Genomic DNA, 17,694 nt, shown 5'->3' on the forward strand with positions numbered 1-17,694 from the left:
CAGAAGGTTACATAGAAGAAGCTGAATAGAACTATAGCTGAACACCCCTCCACCCAGATGAAAATAACCTTGTTGAGCTTCACAAACAAAAGGGAATAAAGATTACTGGCATACCTCCTATTTTCACGGCTGTTACTGAAAAGTTTTATCATATCTGATAAAAACAAACGGCGAACTTCCATTAGTTCTGCACTTGGAGTTGAATTCTTTAATAAAGTTGCCACAACCTTGAGAATCACTTTAAAAGAGAAAATGCATGAATTATATTTTTGAATAATTAAGAAACAAAGTCAATGAATTAGACCGAATTGTTTTAGCGTCTATAAAACTGTGCAAATGCGGTTGTTTCCTAAAATATGAAGGTAAATAAGTTTCCTACCATATAGGTATAGGCATAAGTTTCCTACCATATAGGTAAAGGTAAAGGGACCCCTGACCATTAGGTGCAGTCGCGGACGACTCTGGGGTTGCGGCGCTCATCTCACTTCATTGGCCAAGGGAGCCGGCGTACAGCTTCCAGGTCATGTGGCCAGCATGACTAAGCCACTTCTGGCAAACCAGAGCAGCACACGGAAACGCTGTTTACCTTCCCGGCGGAGAGGTACCTATTTATCTACTTGCACTTTGACGTGCTTTGGAACTGCTAGGTTGGCAGGAGCAGGGACCAAGCAGCAAGAGCTCACCCCGTTGCAGGGATTCAAACCGCTGACCTTCTCATTGGCAAGCCCTAAACTCTGTGGTTTAGACCACAGCACCACCCGCATCCTAAAATATATAACCTTATAAATAGACTGATATATTGAAAGAGACAGAAAGGGAGCATCTACCATTTTAGCTACCTGTTCCAAAATAAATTCTAACTAGCATACTATACTTAACTCAAAAATACTAAAAATCTGAGCTTCTTTAAAGTCATAACCAGCAGTCATTTCTGCCAAGAGCCCAATATATTATAAACACCATCCCCTTTTCAAAAGGAGGGGATGGAAAGGATGGATCACATCAGGAAACTTCTTTCCCCAAGCTTATCACAGTTTTCTTTCCTATCAACTTTCGGCTTGTAATGGTGGATGACATGAAATTGGAAGGCAAGGGGAGTTCAAAAAATAGTAACATGAAAATTAAAGGAGTAAGGAAAGAGTAGAACACAACAGAGGAGTAATCCTTACATTATTCATACACTCTGGAATCTATCTAGCTTTACATCAGGACAGAGGAAACTCTGAAACAGCATTCCTCAAGTAGTTTGATAACAACCTGTAGGCTGTCAATTGCCTATAATCAAGCATTCATCCAAAGGACTTAATGAAAATGTTCCTATGTAAGATATGATTGACTTAAAAAAAAATACAACAATGTCTCAATATCAAAATATTCTTACTTGGATTCTGAATTTTCACTGTAGAATCCGGCTCCGGGTGTGGTTTATGAACGACTTGTGTACATACTTGTTCTGTCAAAATCTACAATACAAGATTGTTACATTTCCTTCTCTGACCAGCAGTTTTACACCAAATCATTTACAAATGAATTTGATAGCACTAGAGTAATGTGTACCTCATAAAGTGTGTTGTAAGTTGTAATGGTCACAGTATTCGTATGCAACATCAATCTCTCTCCAAGAAGTGTGAACAGACTGTGAGTATGCATGATTTCAACTTTTCGCCTAGAAAAAAACATAAATATGGAATTTACCAAGAGAAAAATCGGTTGTTGATCTGTTTAATAGAGGTAACAATTTATTGTATTTAAATAAAAAAAAAAGGTGAAAAAAAGATTTGTGCCCATCAAAATTTGTTCAAAAACGAACAAGAGGTTTTCATTTGAGATTGGTTTAAAGAAATTTCCATTGCATCTATTGTAATATAAAATATACTTTATATTTTATATTACAATACAATACAATACAATATAATACATTATATATATATATATATATATATATATATATATATATATATATATATATATGTTCCAAAACTAAAACAAATTCAGCAAGTCTCAATTTGACAAACTAGTAAATTCACTGGTTTTAAAATTCTCAAATTTTACGACCTTACATAGCTTTTGACAGGATAAAATAGATTGCTATCAAAGTATTCCACAACTTCTACACTTTGGAATAGTGAGAAAGAGGAATAAAATATTAATTAAAATAAAAGAGCTAAAAAAATAAATAAATGACAAAACTATACTTTTTAAGGTTAAAAAAAATGTCAATTTTGAATGGAAAATTTTGTATCTCAGACCCTTTTGTTTAGTTGTCTGAAGAACATATTAGTAATTGAATCAGTGCACTTACTTATGACCCAGGTGTTTGAGAAAATATCCTAGCACCTTCAGTGCCTGCACCCAGATGCTCTCGCTTTTTGAGGCCAATAATTTATAAATCACTCTGCAAGATAAAATCAGACAAAAGCAGTCACTCAGAAAAACAATTCCTTTTGGGGGGAGGTACAAGTAAATCAAGACTACGAAGGCAATCTAAGTCCCTGGCCAGCACTGGTAGAGCTTAACGGATCATAGTGAGGTCACCAAACCCTGCTGCTTGTGTTGACCTGGGTGGCTAGAGCAAAAAGAAAATATTTATTTGCCACCCAAGATCCCAAGCTGGTACAGCAAAGAGGTATGAACCAGACTCATTGCTTGCACAGCCCTACCTTACCCCCTCTATAGCCCAACTGACAATTTTTCCACTGGCTATTGCCAACAGGGATACTGTAGGCAGCAGCTTTCATCCAGCTGCAGTGTGAATGGGTGCATTGGGGCATTCCTCAATTATGGAGTTTCCTGCTGGTACTGGGTCAGCACTGGCAAGCAGGACACCTCAGCCTCATCCAAATCAATCACAGTGGTTCAGTTTACTATGAAAACCTTTGGCATGCCGTACATTTTTACAGAAGCATCTTTTATTTGCACACGTTTCTACAATAAAAGCATGCCATGCACACTTCTTTCACTTGGACTATGGAGGATATTATGTATCATTTGGTGTTTGTTAAGTTTGTGGTGATTTTAGCATATTCACTTTGACAAAGCTCTGTGGAATATTCAGAGACGATTCTCTGATTGCATGTAGTTGTTTTATCTTTGTTTTAAATAAAATTTTGCAGGAAAACAATGTATGTCACCCACACTTATGTTTGTAAGATTTTTTTTTTAACTGCAGGGATATCACTGACTACTGTAATTTCTACCTGTAAAAATTGAATGAACCACCTGTACAGCATATCAGACATAAACCTTTAACTAGAAAATATATTATATTGTTTTATTTTGAATTATTATACATTGGTAAATTCTGAATTATATGTCATGCATACTAATTAATTGCTATGATGCATTAAATCTATTTGAAGACATAGAATATTACAAAGTTCATTTCTAAGGAAAATGAGAGAATATTATTGTTGTTAATTTTACCGTATCCCATTTCGTTGATCAAAGGCAGGTATCATGGATGCTGGATGTTCAGACATTAATGCCACTAGCAGCTGAAGTACATCATGTATGTTTTCATCCTAAATAACACATAAGATATTAGAGAAATACTATTTCTGTGAAGTTAACACAAAATACAAGTTAAGAGATCTGTATTTTTAACTATTACAAGCTTACCTCGTGCATTGTTAGCAAATAATTTAATATACTTTGTAGTTCATCTTCTTTGACACCTCGATCCTACAGAAATGATTTAATTGATCTTTGTTACAATTTGACCAATTTAAGATTTCATCATCAATGAAGTTTTAACACCAGATGTTTATTGTCATTTGCTATGCCCAATAATATTTTAAAATGTTACCTTCAAAATCAGCTGTTTCAAAAATAAAAGCATGAATGCACGCAGTGATATGATTTCCTTCTGTGATGGCCGAGGACCTTCTGAAAAACATGAAAGGGCAGCTTAAATGTAACATACACAACAATTTTAAGTGACTTCAGCATTTTTTATGTACTGCCATTGATTTGCACTTTTTAAAACTTAATGCATTAGGACACATCGCAGCCCTAAAGGGATTACAATCTACAATTTGACCTAAAGGAGACAACAGAGAAAGGAGAGTGATGTGAGTGTGGGTTAGCTGGAAAATCCACTTCAGAAATGCATACACTTAGTTTCTCTCTCTTAGTTTCTCTCTGTTGCTCTAAATGGCAGGATTGAAACCAATGGCTGGAAATTGTAGGACATCAAATTTTAGCTAAACATTAGAAGAAATGCCCTAGTGGCAAGAACTGCTAAAAGTGGAAACAGATCACTTCGAGAGCTGATTGTCCCTCCTTTGCTGGAAAGGCTGGCATTTACTCTGCCAGGAATGCTGTGGTTACAAGATTCCCGAACTGACTGAGGGCTTGGAGGTTCCTTCAAACTATGATTCTATAATGCATCAGGATATAAAAGCAAATAAATAATAGGGGTGTCCCCACCAAGGCTCTGAAGCTAAGGATAAGAAGACAAAACCCAAGTGTATAAGTAAGGATTTAAGGAAAGTCACCACATAATCAAAACTATGGGATAGTGTGGAAAGATCTCTGAGGGATACAACTGGAGATAAAAAAAACATGCCCCCAATGGAAGTAATGGAAGAGTAATTAGAGAACCAGCCAAGGACAGCAGAACAGAGACCTATAGTCATACGGGGAAACAAGCAAGAGAGAATAATAAGCTATACTGAAGGGGATAACAGTTCAAGAAAGATAAGAACTGAGTAGAGACCACAGGAGAACTATTTAGGAATCTTCAACAAATTTAACATTGTACTGTGCATGAAATTAACATTTCAAAATAACACTACAGCATATCTAAAATGTGTGGTGTTAATATTCCTTAAATGTTTTAACTTGCTAGCAACCAGTTTACCATAATACTGTACTGGTATTTAAAATCTGCATCTTAAATCTGTTCCTGCTGTTTTAGTTTCTTCTCATAATTTAATGCACTCTAAATTAGCTTTAGAAACCATATGTCACAAAACAATACTTCACATATTACAAATGTCCAAACTTCCCTTTATTCAAATTGTCCTTGTGCTGCTAATTAAAAGCTTCCTACGCAATCAATCAAAAAGAGAACATCAGTTTAAAATAGGCTTCTTACTACGAAGTTACAGAGTTCAACTCATAAGAAAACTATTTTTAGCAGTGTAAATGAACATATTGACACAATTATTTACAGACCCCTACCATTTCTAAGTTCATTATGCTTACCCAAACCTTTAGGAGTAATGCCACTGCTATCCGCAGGATTAACCACCCAGTAGTAGTATTTCAGTGTGTGCATTAACTGTAATACTGTTCCTACTCTACGTATCGTAGTGTAGATTGTAGCAGTGCCAATGAATTCAGCAGACAAGTATGTATAAAGCGAGAGCTGAACCTGAAGAATATTATAAAAAGAACACATGGAATAAATAAATTTAATTTCTAATTTTGATTACACTGTAAATAAATCATGTATCAACTCATTTCGTTTTTCTATTTATATGGTCATAAGTCATTAGGGAAATTCAGAAGTGTACTATATAAAATAATTGATTATAAAAGTTACCTTTTGCAGATTGTAGTTCAACCTAAAGTTATCATTACACAAGCATGGTAGCAATTCACAAGATAAATACAGAATGGGGAGGGAAAGAGGTTGGTTGTTCATATACACATATATCTATTCTTCCTAGCAAGTATCACAGATCTTGCTTTTATTAAGAAAAACTAAATCACTAATAAATCCAGCCAAAATTCTGCTAACTTAGGTATAGTCATGCTGACAATTTAAAAAAAAAAACAAACCAGAGCCCTCATCTGTATTTATTTATTTTACATGCTACTTCTCACATTTTTAAACTTAAGACATCTGGCTCGAACAGCAGCTCTTTCCTTCCTTATTTTGAGAATTTCTAAGTGAGAAATGTGAAAGTTTGATGCACTGCACTGCATCAGAGGTGTACTTTGGCTTGTTGTCCAGTGAGAGAGCTGTACTGAGTAGAAAGGCCTGATGAGGGAAGTTTTGCAAGCCTGGCTGAGCATGCTTATAATCCTCCAAGCAAATGAGAGTCCTGTGTCAGGCTTCCTAATTCTGAAGAGGAATTTAAGTGTTCTCAGCCAAACACATGAAAAATCTTGCTTCAGATGTTACCTTCAATGTGGAAAAGATTAGTGGTAGAGTTGACGCACATGGGGATATGAGGGGTAGGGTTGTCATGTGCAGCCCTACGCCTTTCTAAACAAGCTCAGACAATAAAAGGATTTTAGTCTTCAGGGTATCTTGGGCAATGAATTTATAGATTTTCACTTTTTTATACTATTCAGAAGTAGTCTTGAAATTTTGAAATTTCTATATGAGAAAAAGAACAAGTCCAAGTTAGTAATGTGCTACTGATTTTTATACTATATATAATAGAATAATCTCTCTCATATAGGGAGTGTGTGTTTGTTAATAAATTTATATTTCACATTTCGATAAAATTATCAGGGTGGATTACACTTTGCACAACATAAGTTTTGTTGTTGTTGTTTTGCTACTTAGATTGAGCCACAGTGGAAGCCCATTTGATTATTTTAACACTGGTGATGCTTATACTGGTGAATCAACAGTGTAAATAAGGACTTTATACAACACACTATTCACTCACCTTTGCAGGAGTATGTATCCAAATAGCAGGGTTGAAAAGGATATGATCACATAATTGCTTTAATAAAGGTGCTCCATGTGAGAGGCCATCCAAATATTTTGCAAAAGATAAAAACTGTTCCAGTACAGCTCTTGTTATATGAACTCTGGATGACTGAAGAAATTACAATAATTAAATAATGTAATAATATAATTCATAGCTGTCAACGTTGCCCTTTTTTTAAGGGAAATTCCCTTATTCCAAATAGGATTCCTCGAAAGAAAAGGGAAAAGTTGACATCTATGATATAATTCAGGTTTTCAGTTCATATTCACTTCTGTATCTGTGCTGAAAGATGTTGAGGGCTTCATATGTTATCTACACTGAAACACATCAGCTAGACAAATATATGCAAACTACTGAAATGAAAACCAGTAACTCATCATTCAACAATATTTAAGCACAAAACATATCAAAATAAAACCAAACAAATACTAACTAAACCACTCAGAATGCTGGCACCAAGTAGTCCCAAAAGTATTTATCTGACTATGCAGTGCCTCTAGACCAGCAATTCATAAGGAATGGGTGAAATAGCAATCCCTGGCACCTGAGGACAGATGAGAGGCCAATGGATGATGCCTTCCTTCTCCGCTCGTAGACCTCCCTCTCGAAGGTGGAGAAGGAGATCTGCCACTAAAGGTTTCCTCAATGCAGAAATGTAAAATTTCACCACTATCACTGCTCCGCTGTCACTGCCCCAGAGGCAGCTGATGTAAAACAGATATGTAGGAATGGATCAGGGGAGGTCTTGTATCTGCAGTTCCATTGCTCCCCTGAAACATCCTCAGTAGAGGCAAAAATGTATGCCAGCCCTAGAGCTGCCCTTATTTTGAGACCAATGGGACAGAATTTTTTAAAAGAAGCAAGTACCTAGCAACAACAGAAACAAAAAGTCTGGTAGCACTTGGCACAACCAGCACATCATTTCAGGTTTAGTAAAGAGAGTAAAATAGAGTCTTCCCTAAAAGCAGATTTTAAAAAATGAGAGTTATCTGCGTTCGTGCAACTGAGGATGTGTTGAGATTTTAAACAAAACCATGTTAGTTCCTCACAGATGAATTTAAGGTGTTTTTTTAGCAGCAATATTCTCACAAGACACAAAATACCATCAGCATAAAGAGACCTAAACCACATGTAACAAGATGCCAACTTGGAGTTCAAGTCTTCAGTAAGCTGATGGCTAAGTGACTAAATGTGCTCAATATATACCAGCCCAATATGAAATCATTTGCATACAACAATTATGGTGGAGTTTGTGGCGGATTTATTTAATTTCAATCTGTTCTGGGTAAAATATTATTAAAATAATATTAATACAACTTACCTTTTCAAGGAGATAGCCAATAACTAGGAATCCTTTTCCACCCAGCATTTGTTCTTGCATGGCAACTGAACTCTTAAGAAGTTCCACCAAGAAAGCCAAGAGGGTAGCACTGCATATAAAGTACAGGCAGAAATTAGACTGAAAGTGTTCCAGATTTAGTTTTTAGTGCTGTTAAATCCTATAAGCAGAAAAAACCACTTGCAAATTACATTCCTCTGAATATTTTTAAATACTGACACATTGCAATCATGCTCAAAACACAGAGCTCATCTGGGTCAATCCCTTATTTGTCAAGGACCTTTTAAGGTATACATGATTAACAAATTATAGATAATCAGAAGGAAGCCTTGATAGGACTTGAGTTGACAGGACTCTGCCCAAGTGCATCATCTTGCAGGACATCCAAACAAACAAAATGTGATTGTCTAAATGCTTTTCTTTTGGCTATGGAAGAGTCCTACATATGAGTGCAAGACAACACTGTGTAATATCACGAGTAGTACTGACACATTCTAATGATGATCAAGGCTTGACAACTCAAATGATGCCAAATAAAAATCAGTACCATCCTTATAGGTAGGAAAGGAGAAACTGAAGGCCTGTCATAAAGATGAAGGAAAATCTGTCAGCTTCTAAGTACTCTCTGGCTAAGTTTACATGTAATGACCATGGTTTGCATTCTCCTCCCCCATCTGCTCCAATTTCTGGTTGAGGTAAACTATAGTTTATGGTCATATCCAAATTTGCCAAAGCTCAAATTGGAAACCACATTTTGAAGTGAGATTTCAATTCTGGTTTGAAGGCAAAATACAGTTTGGACAAATCATGGTTCACATCTAACGACACAAGGTCACATCCGTATAGTTAAAGCTATGGTTTTCCCAGTAGTGATGTATGGAAGTGAGAGCTGGACCATAAAGAAGGCTGATCACCGAAGAATTGATGCTTTTGAATTAAGGTGTTGGAGGAGACTCTTGAGAGTCCCATGGACTGCAAGAAGATCTAACCTCTCCATTCTTAAGGAAATCAGCCCTGAGTGCTCAGTGGAAGGACAGATCGTGAAGCTGAGGCTCTAATACTTTGGCCACCTCATGAGAAGAGAAGACGCCCTGGAAAAGACCCTGATGTTGGGAAAGATTGAGGGCACAAGGAGAAGGGGACGACAGAGGACGAGATGGTTGGACAGTGTTCTCGAAGCTACAAACATGAGTCTGACCAAACTGCGGGAGGCAGTGGAAGACAGGAGGGCATGGCGTGCTCTGGTCCATGAAGAGTTGGACACGACTAAATGACTAAACAACAACAAATGACAAAGTCAACTGTCATTTTAAAATACCGTAGATTCTGGCGTATTAGGCGACTGGGCATATTAGACAGCTGCAATTTGGGGGTTTGTCTTATAAGCCCAGTCTTTTTCCCGGCGCGGAGCCCGCCACCCGCCACCCATACCCGGCGTATAAGACATTTCATTGTTTTAATGAATGTGGTAAGCTACACTGAGGGTTTTTTTTTTAACAGAAAGGCCAGATATAAATATTTTAATAAAATTAAGGCTCCCTTTAAATGAGCATGTATTTAGCAAATTTCTTAATAAATGAATAAATACTAATATGAAAAAAGGAGATCTGCCACTAAAGGTTTCCTCAATGCAGAAATGTAAAATTTCACCACTATCACTGCTCCGCTGTCACTGCCCCAGAGGCAGCTGATGTAAAACAGATATGTAGGAATGGATCAGGGGAGGTCTTGTATCTGCAGTTCCATTGCTCCCCTGAAACATCCTCAGAAGAGGCAAAAATGTATGCCAGCCCTAGAGCTGCCCTTATTTTGAGACCAATGGGACAGAATTTTTTAAAAGAAGCAAGTACCTAGCAACAACAGAAACAAAAAGTCTGGTAGCACTTGGCACAACCAGCACATCATTTCAGGTTTAGTAAAGAGAGTAAAATAGAGTCTTCCCTAAAAGCAGATTTTAAAAAATGAGAGTTATCTGCGTTCGTGCAACTGAGGATGTGTTGAGATTTTAAACAAAACCATGTTAGTTCCTCACAGATGAATTTAAGGGTTTTTTTTAACAGAAAGGCCAGATATAAATATTTTAATAAAATTAAGGCTCCCTTTAAATGAGCATGTATTTAGCAAATTTCTTAATAAATGAATAAATACTAATATGAAAAAATGATCAGTTTGCTACAGGAAACAACAGGTATATCCAGTGTTAGTCATACTCAGAAAACACTTGTCTACTGATTCAAATAGGTCTACTGCAAGTTTGATTTAGTTTGATATTACCCAATAATACTTCTTTAATTATCTAAGTTGAGCATGCTATGTGAGCTGGATAGCTCAGTTGGTTACAGCATGGTGCTAATAAGACCAAGGTTGCAGGTTTGATCCCTGTAAGGGACGAATATTCCTGCATTGTGGGGGGTTGGACTAGATGATCCTAAGGGTCCCTTCCAACTCTATGATTCTATGCTTAAGATACTTTCCTCTATTCTCAAAACCAAATATTGAGTAGTTGCAACAGCAGACAATTAAAACACAACCCAATTATACTGACCCACACCTCATTTATAATGATACCAAAGCTACTGACAGAAGCAACGCCACATAGTTGTTACACAAGAGCCACACCAGCATAAATATTCTCAGTGATTCAAAGGCTGACTAGGTAAAGCAAAAGCAAAAAATCAAGCATGAGTCAATAGTGCACCAGATCTCATCTCATTTATGTGTTTGCTAAAGCAACAATGAGATACAAGCTCTTAACTGACCAATGCAAATCCCAATCACCATACAGCAAACAAATAAATAAAATTGATGGAAAGTTTCAATTCCTATTTTCCCATTCTTTGTGCCATGCTAGTACATTTGGACTAAAGACAGGGTTACTTTTATGAATATTCTGAAGAAATGCCGTGTTTTAAAGGTTAACCATATTATTGTAACAAATTATCTTTTCCTTGCACAAGCAGAAGTGGACTTTTGTCACAGAGTGGTTTGTATGGGATTTCTGTCAACTTTCCATCAACAGCCCACTGCACCACATGCTCCACTATTGCAAATGGGCTCCACTGACCATAAACATCAGCTTTTGAGAGAGCACTGTGGGCTACAAAGCCCTGCTCCGTGAGTAAAAATGGAAACGTTTGAGAAAATTAAACAAATCCAATGGTTTCTGGTTAAAAAATGAATGGCAGAGTTTTGTATAGAGTGAGCAGGGGGAAGTGGCAGTTTAAAATAACACCCGAGTGCAGAGAGAAGGGAGTCGGGAAAGGGGATATGCATTAGCACCTGCACTGTCCCATTCGCTGATATTTCACATTGTTAAAACCGGTTTTCTTTTTCTTTCTTTTTTAAATCAACCCCTCACTGTCCCAAAGCCCTGCTTTGCTCAAACCTCGGCCATTTTAAAAACCACCATTTTCAATTCAATGTCAATCCACCCCCATTTTACTCAAACTGAGGGGCACTGAAAGGGAAAAAAAGTCTCCCTCTCCCATTCTTCAGCTGCCTCATGTGAGAGAGATAAAGGATGTAGCGCTCTCAGATGTTCCATTGTACCTTCCCCCAATGTATTTCATTCTTGGTACCATGTGTTATCTTCAACATGAAGTCCCAGATTCAACAGTAATTTAGAAGAAATACTTTATTAACAAGTAAATGCCCATATATGTACTATATCCATAAACTGAACTGAACTTTCTCTAACTGAAATTACCGTATTTTGCGCCCCATAAGACGCTCCGGCCCATAAGACGCACCTAGTTTTTTTGGGGGGAAATAAAGGGAAAAAAATATTTCCCCCCCAGGCGCGGGGCTGGGGCAGCCCGAGCGTCCCCCGACCCCAGCCCCCAAACAGGCAGCTCTCTGCAAGCCGTGGGAGCCCAGCGGTGGTTCCCGCTGCTTGAGGAGAGATCCGTGAAGCCTGCGCGTGCTGGGATCAGCGCGCGCAGGCTTCGGGATGCCTGCAACTCTCCCCAAGCAGTGGGAACGTTCCCGCTGCTTGGGGAGAGATCCGCGAAGCCTGCGCGTGCTGGGATCAGCGCGCGCAGGCTTCGGGATGCCTGCAACTCTCCCCAAGCAGTGGGAACGTTCCCGCTGCTTGGGGAGAGATCCGCGAAGCCTGCGCGTGCTGGGATCAGCGCGCGCAGGCTTCGGGATGCCTGCAACTCTCCCCAAGCAGTGGGAACGTTCCCGCTGCTTGGGGAGAGATCCGCGAAGCCTGCGCGTGCTGGGATCAGCGCGCGCAGGCTTCGGGATGCCTGCAACTCTCCCCAAGCAGTGGGAACGTTCCCGCTGCTTGGGGAGAGATCCGCGAAGCCTGCGCGTGCTGGGATCAGCGCGCGCAGGCTTCGGGATGCCTGCAACTCTCCCCAAGCAGTGGGAACGTTCCCGCTGCTTGGGGAGAGATCCGCGAAGCCTGCGTGTGCTGGGATCAGCGCTTGCAGGCTTCGGGATGCCTGCAACTCTCCCCAAGCAGTGGGAACGTTCCCGCTGCTTGGGGAGAGATCCGCGAAGCCTGCACGTGCTGGGATCAGCGCTTGCAGGCTTCGGGATGCCTGCAACTCTCCCCAAGCAGTGGGAACGTTCCCGCTGCTTGGGGAGAGATCCGCGAAGCCTGCACGTGCTGGGATCAGCGCTTGCAGGCTTCGGGATGCCTGCAACTCTCCCCAAGCAGTGGGAACGTTCCCGCTGCTTGGGGAGAGATCCGCGAAGCCTGCACGTGCTGGGATCAGCGCTTGCAGGCTTCGGGATGCCGGCAACTCTCCCCAAGCAGTGGGAACGTTCCCGCTGCTTGGGGAGAGATCCGCGAAGCCTGCACGTGCTGGGATCAGCGCTTGCAGGCTTCGGGATGCCTGCAACTCTCCCCAAGCAGTGGGAACGTTCCCGCTGCTTGGGGAGAGATCCGCGAAGCCTGCACGTGCTGGGATCAGCGCTTGCAGGCTTCGGGATGCCTGCAACTCTCCCCAAGCAGTGGGAACGTTCCCGCTGCTTGGGGAGAGATCCGCGAAGCCTGCACGTGCTGGGATCAGCGCTTGCAGGCTTCGGGATGCCGGCAACTCTCCCCAAGCAGTGGGAACGTTCCCGCTGCTTGGGGAGAGATCCGCGAAGCCTGCACGTGCTGGGATCAGCGCGCGCAGGCTTCGGGATGCCTGCAACTCTCCCCAAGCAGTGGGAACGTTCCCGCTGCTTGGGGAGAGATCCGCGAAGCCTGCACGTGCTGGGATCAGCGCTTGCAGGCTTCGGGATGCCGGCAACTCTCCCCAAGCAGTGGGAACGTTCCCGCTGCTTGAGGAGAGGTCCGCGAAGCCTGGAGAGCGAGAGGGGTCGGTGCGCACCTACCGCTCTCGCTCTCCAGGCTTCAGCGAAAGCCTGCATTCGCCCCATAAGACGCACCCACATTTCCCCTTCATTTTTGGAGGGGAAAAAGTGCGTCTTATAGGGCGAAAAATACGGTAATTGAAAGCCTTGCTCTTAAGATTCTTCTTAACCTAAAGACACGGTAACATATATCAGCATGGGGTTGTGCTGCAGAACAGGAGAAAGGGGGGAGCATGGAAATGCGGGGGGTGATCTGTGTGCAAAGAAGAATTGAGAAAACTATGGAAGAGAGTGGAAGGAGGAAAGCGAGTGAGGGTCAAAAGGGTGATTAGTCATTATGATTCGTGGGAGGAGGGAGATGAAGGAGGTCACCATGGGGGTGGAGGCATGGACAAGGAGTAAAAATGAAAACAGGAGTGCAAAGTGGCGCTGCAGATTAGAAGAGAAAAGTGGCTTCAGAAATGGGGTGGGGTGAAAAACAAACTTAGTAGTTTATGTGGTGGGAAGAGCAAGCTCCAAGGGCTTAACATGAGGAAATGGCAGAAGGCTTGGCGAGCAGGGCGAGGAGAGGGGGAGCCCCTAATATTTTACTCAATTGTTATACTTTTATACCACCTATCCAACTGTGGTCTTCAGGCAGTATACAACACATTTAATTGTGCAAACCAATAGTGCATGCCCAACTATATCAATCCTTTATATCATCATATTTGTTAATATGACATTCTCAAAATCTTCTTAATCAACACATCTCTGCTACACATAAAACTGCATCAACCTATTTCATTATCTACACAAGATTTAAAAACAAGACACGAATCGGCTATGTAAATCTTTGTCAAGTCATAAGAGCATTAATTTGTTTATTGCATTCTCTACCATAAATGTGGAATCCCAAACTGTGTACGGAAACATAAGAACAAGTATTAGTAGTTAATAAGGCTGCAATGCTAATTGATCAAACTGATTGACTGAATTTTGTACTCAATCAGGAATTATCAACCCATGAGTCAGTGTTAAATACATATGCACATGTAGGCACATTTGTGGCACCTGCCTTTTGCAATGTGAAAAGCCTGAAACAGCCACCAGAAGCAAAGTGGTCAGAGGTGTTTCGTACCAGCCCAATCAGTATCACTTCTAGACACAGCAGAAGTGTCTAACTGGCAATCTCATCAGCAGACTAATTTACAGTCAGGTCACTGGCACCTTATGCCAGCTCAGTCTGCATTGCTGATAGCTAAAGGAGATGAGCAAGGCAGCAAAAGCAGGATGGGCACCAGCATTGAACGAACTCTTTGCAGATGCTGGTGAAGAAGGGGACCCTCAGTTTCATGGAACAGAAGGAGAGAAACCCGACAAGGGCATGCAACTCTTTGAACATGGTGCCTTGAGGATGGGCAGAGAAGGAATAATCTCGGATGTATCTGGCTTTCTATTGTTGGGACGTTAAATCAAGTGTAACTCTGTTATGAGCTAGTTTATATGTTCTTTAAAAGCTACAACGGTCAACAATAAAACCTCTATGTACAGGTGCAGCACCTCTTAATAACATTCATGTATACAAGTTCATGAAAACTTGTAAATCAAACTAATGGACTAACTCAACAGAATCAATTAAAATTTCCTTAAACAAACATTTAAAGCTGAGAAACACAAATTAAAGTGAAGGCAGAGAATTGTCTTGATGGATCTGACTAAGGTGCATTCTAGTCCTGCCCATTCTGGTACAGAGCATACCCTATTCATCTCCCGCATAGGGTACTCCAAATGCACTGTTCAGAACATGGATTCAATTTTTTTTTGTCAGAACTAATAGTGGCTGATTGAAGAATCTACCATCAATGACTCATCTGACAAAGTCAGAGTGAATTTCATAAGTTATTTATGCATTGCACAAAATATCAAAAGCTGTTATAAAACAGAGGAAATATTTATGTACATATGTATTAATAATTTTATAGCTTTACATCACATAGAGATTTTCTCCTACACCGTCAAAATCAGAAACAACTTTGCTGGAGATTGGGAGATGGCACATGCAATCTACCTCCATATTCTATCGAAATGTCATAATATTCAAATATTGAGATACAGCAAACAAATAACCGGTTATGTGTTACCAATGGATCCAGTAAATATCCTTTTATATTACTTGAAGGGAGGTGATGAAAATGTGGACCTTGAAATGGTTTCTATTCTTTTGATCCCAGCAAAAATGTCAAAAGCCAAGTATTGGGACGAAATGGTTCTTCTTCCTTACTGATTTTTGTTAGAGTTTGGAATACTACTGTTATAAATAAAATTATAGCCACACTGGAGAAAATATAATGTTTGAGAATAAGTTTGTAAAGAATAGGCATATATATCTATATCCATCTCTCTCTCTCTCTCTTTAGGGAATGACATGTTCACTTTTTTCTCCGGTTTAAAGCTAAAGATTGCTTCTTTTCTCTTTTATTTATTTTTCTTTTAGTAATTGTTATCAAATTAATTTTGTTTCTTCGTATTTCTCTCCTTATATTTGTACAGTTTATATTAAAATGTCATTTTTTAAAAACCTGGAAAGCCTTAACATCTTGATATACCAAAATAAAAGTGAAGTGCCCTTCAGACCTAATTGATTTATCTGAAATATGTCAAAATGAAGCATATAGTATTATTTTTCCATCTCCAAGGACCCCTAATAAAATAATATCAATTCATATTCAACTTTAGTTCAGATTCATTACCATTTAGCACTGAACAGAGTAAAGATCTGTTTATTAAAAAAAAATAGATGAAAACTGGGGGAAAGGGGAGGAGTTCTACAAAGAAATGAAAAGCAAAAGCAAGTAACATCTGAAACCATCTAAGGATGATAATCTAACAATGAGGCCACAACTATTCATAAACACCAGTGGAAGCACAGCCCTGACCTTGCCTCCACTTTAACCCCACCAAAAAGCAGAAGAAGGGCTGGGAGGCTGCTCTAATGCCTCCATTCTGCTGGGTAAACCTGGTCCTTTCAGACAACTGCCTATTGTTGACAATATGCTTGAGATGCATTTTTTTGTGGAAAAGTTTTTGAGTTGTTGTTTTTTTTTGAGCAAAGCATTTATTATGAATCCTAATTGCCTATTACAGCTTTTTACAAAAAACAACACCCCAAAGGCTTCATCATAAATCCTAAGTGGCTATTAATAATTGTCCAAAAGGTCTTCACAAAGTTACATGACCTCCGCCCCCCATGAAAACAGGTGTCTTTATGTTTATTTACATTATATTAATTTATTTGTTGCACTGATAGCCCACCTTCTCCTCTAAGGAGCTCAAGGTGGTGTATATGGCTCTTCCCTTCCTCAAGTAATCCCCACAGCAACCCTGTGAGGTAGGTTAGACTGAGTGGAAGTGAATGGCGCACTGGTCCATCTAGCTCAATAATGACTACTCTAGACTGCCAGCAGCCCTGCCTGGAAATACTGGGGTTGGACCCAAGCTCCTTCACATAACAGGTGCTTTACAACTGAGGTCTGGCCCTCTATCTAGGACTTATTCCTGGATATATATACTTTATAATGCTTGAAGAAAATGGTTTCTCCTCAGTGACACTAATGCTCTCCTAGTACTTACTAGCAAGTGAAACCTTCTGCAAAACACTAGTAAAGTAGGATCTGACTAGTGTTCTAGGAGAGCCATACATCAAAACGCTGGTCCTGCACTATATAAAATCCTTAATACTTACTATGTTGGCCATTCCAAGCAAAATAGCTTTCATGATTTCAATACCTAATTTATTCCATGAATAGCTTTTGAAATATTGAACAGAGGAAGAACATTTGTAAGAAAGTCATCTTCCAAGATGAATTTTTTTTTCCAAACAGAATTTAACTTACCAGAAACTAAACTGCATCGGACTGCTGCAGGGTTCACATTAAACTTGCAAAATTCTGTGCACTGCCATACAAAATTTCTCTCCATTGTTTCCTATTTCCAACTCCCCTAGATACAAAGGCAAATATAAAGGATACTTCAGCCCAATCCTATATCTCCTCTATACCATGTCCTATCTAGAACACAATAGTATATCTGTAAAGATAATATATGAGCAAAGCAATGGTCGATATACAAATTTATCAATAATTGTGATAGGCAACCATCTCCACAGCCCACCCCACAGTTTGTCCAGTAATTAGTTGGATTGTCCAAGTACTTGCACAATTTGAAGAAAAATTGAAATTCTCCCTTTCAGTCCCCTACAAAGCAAAATTGACCTTGTGCCGTGGCAAAGACAGACAACAGGAAGGACTACTGATAACTAGGGAACGGGAAGAAATTCCATTCAGTTCATATTTCCAGGAGAACCTACCTAATTTGCACTTTCCAAAACAA

At 39.7% G+C, this 17,694-nt stretch overlaps 1 protein-coding gene across 2 annotated transcripts in view; it reads right to left on the minus strand.

The window, feature by feature from the left end:
* Positions 1–17,694, minus strand: part of NBEA (neurobeachin) — a 366,730-nt gene that overhangs the window by 293,979 nt on the left and 55,057 nt on the right. For both annotated transcript variants that reach the window (XM_081197851.1, XM_081197850.1), the window contains exons 11-20: positions 7,996–8,104; positions 6,630–6,782; positions 5,209–5,377; positions 3,806–3,885; positions 3,619–3,681; positions 3,424–3,521; positions 2,303–2,395; positions 1,558–1,666; positions 1,382–1,463; positions 115–238 (exon numbers count right to left, since the gene is read on the minus strand). In XM_081197851.1, coding sequence (XP_081053977.1) covers positions 115–238; positions 1,382–1,463; positions 1,558–1,666; positions 2,303–2,395; positions 3,424–3,521; positions 3,619–3,681; positions 3,806–3,885; positions 5,209–5,377; positions 6,630–6,782; positions 7,996–8,104 — 1,080 coding nt within the window. The remainder of the gene's footprint in view (positions 1–114; positions 239–1,381; positions 1,464–1,557; positions 1,667–2,302; positions 2,396–3,423; positions 3,522–3,618; positions 3,682–3,805; positions 3,886–5,208; positions 5,378–6,629; positions 6,783–7,995; positions 8,105–17,694) is intronic.

The sequence above is a fragment of the Podarcis bocagei genome (genome assembly GCF_964188305.1).
Source record: "Podarcis bocagei genome assembly, chromosome: 6".
Lineage (NCBI taxonomy): Eukaryota > Metazoa > Chordata > Lepidosauria > Squamata > Lacertidae > Podarcis > Podarcis bocagei.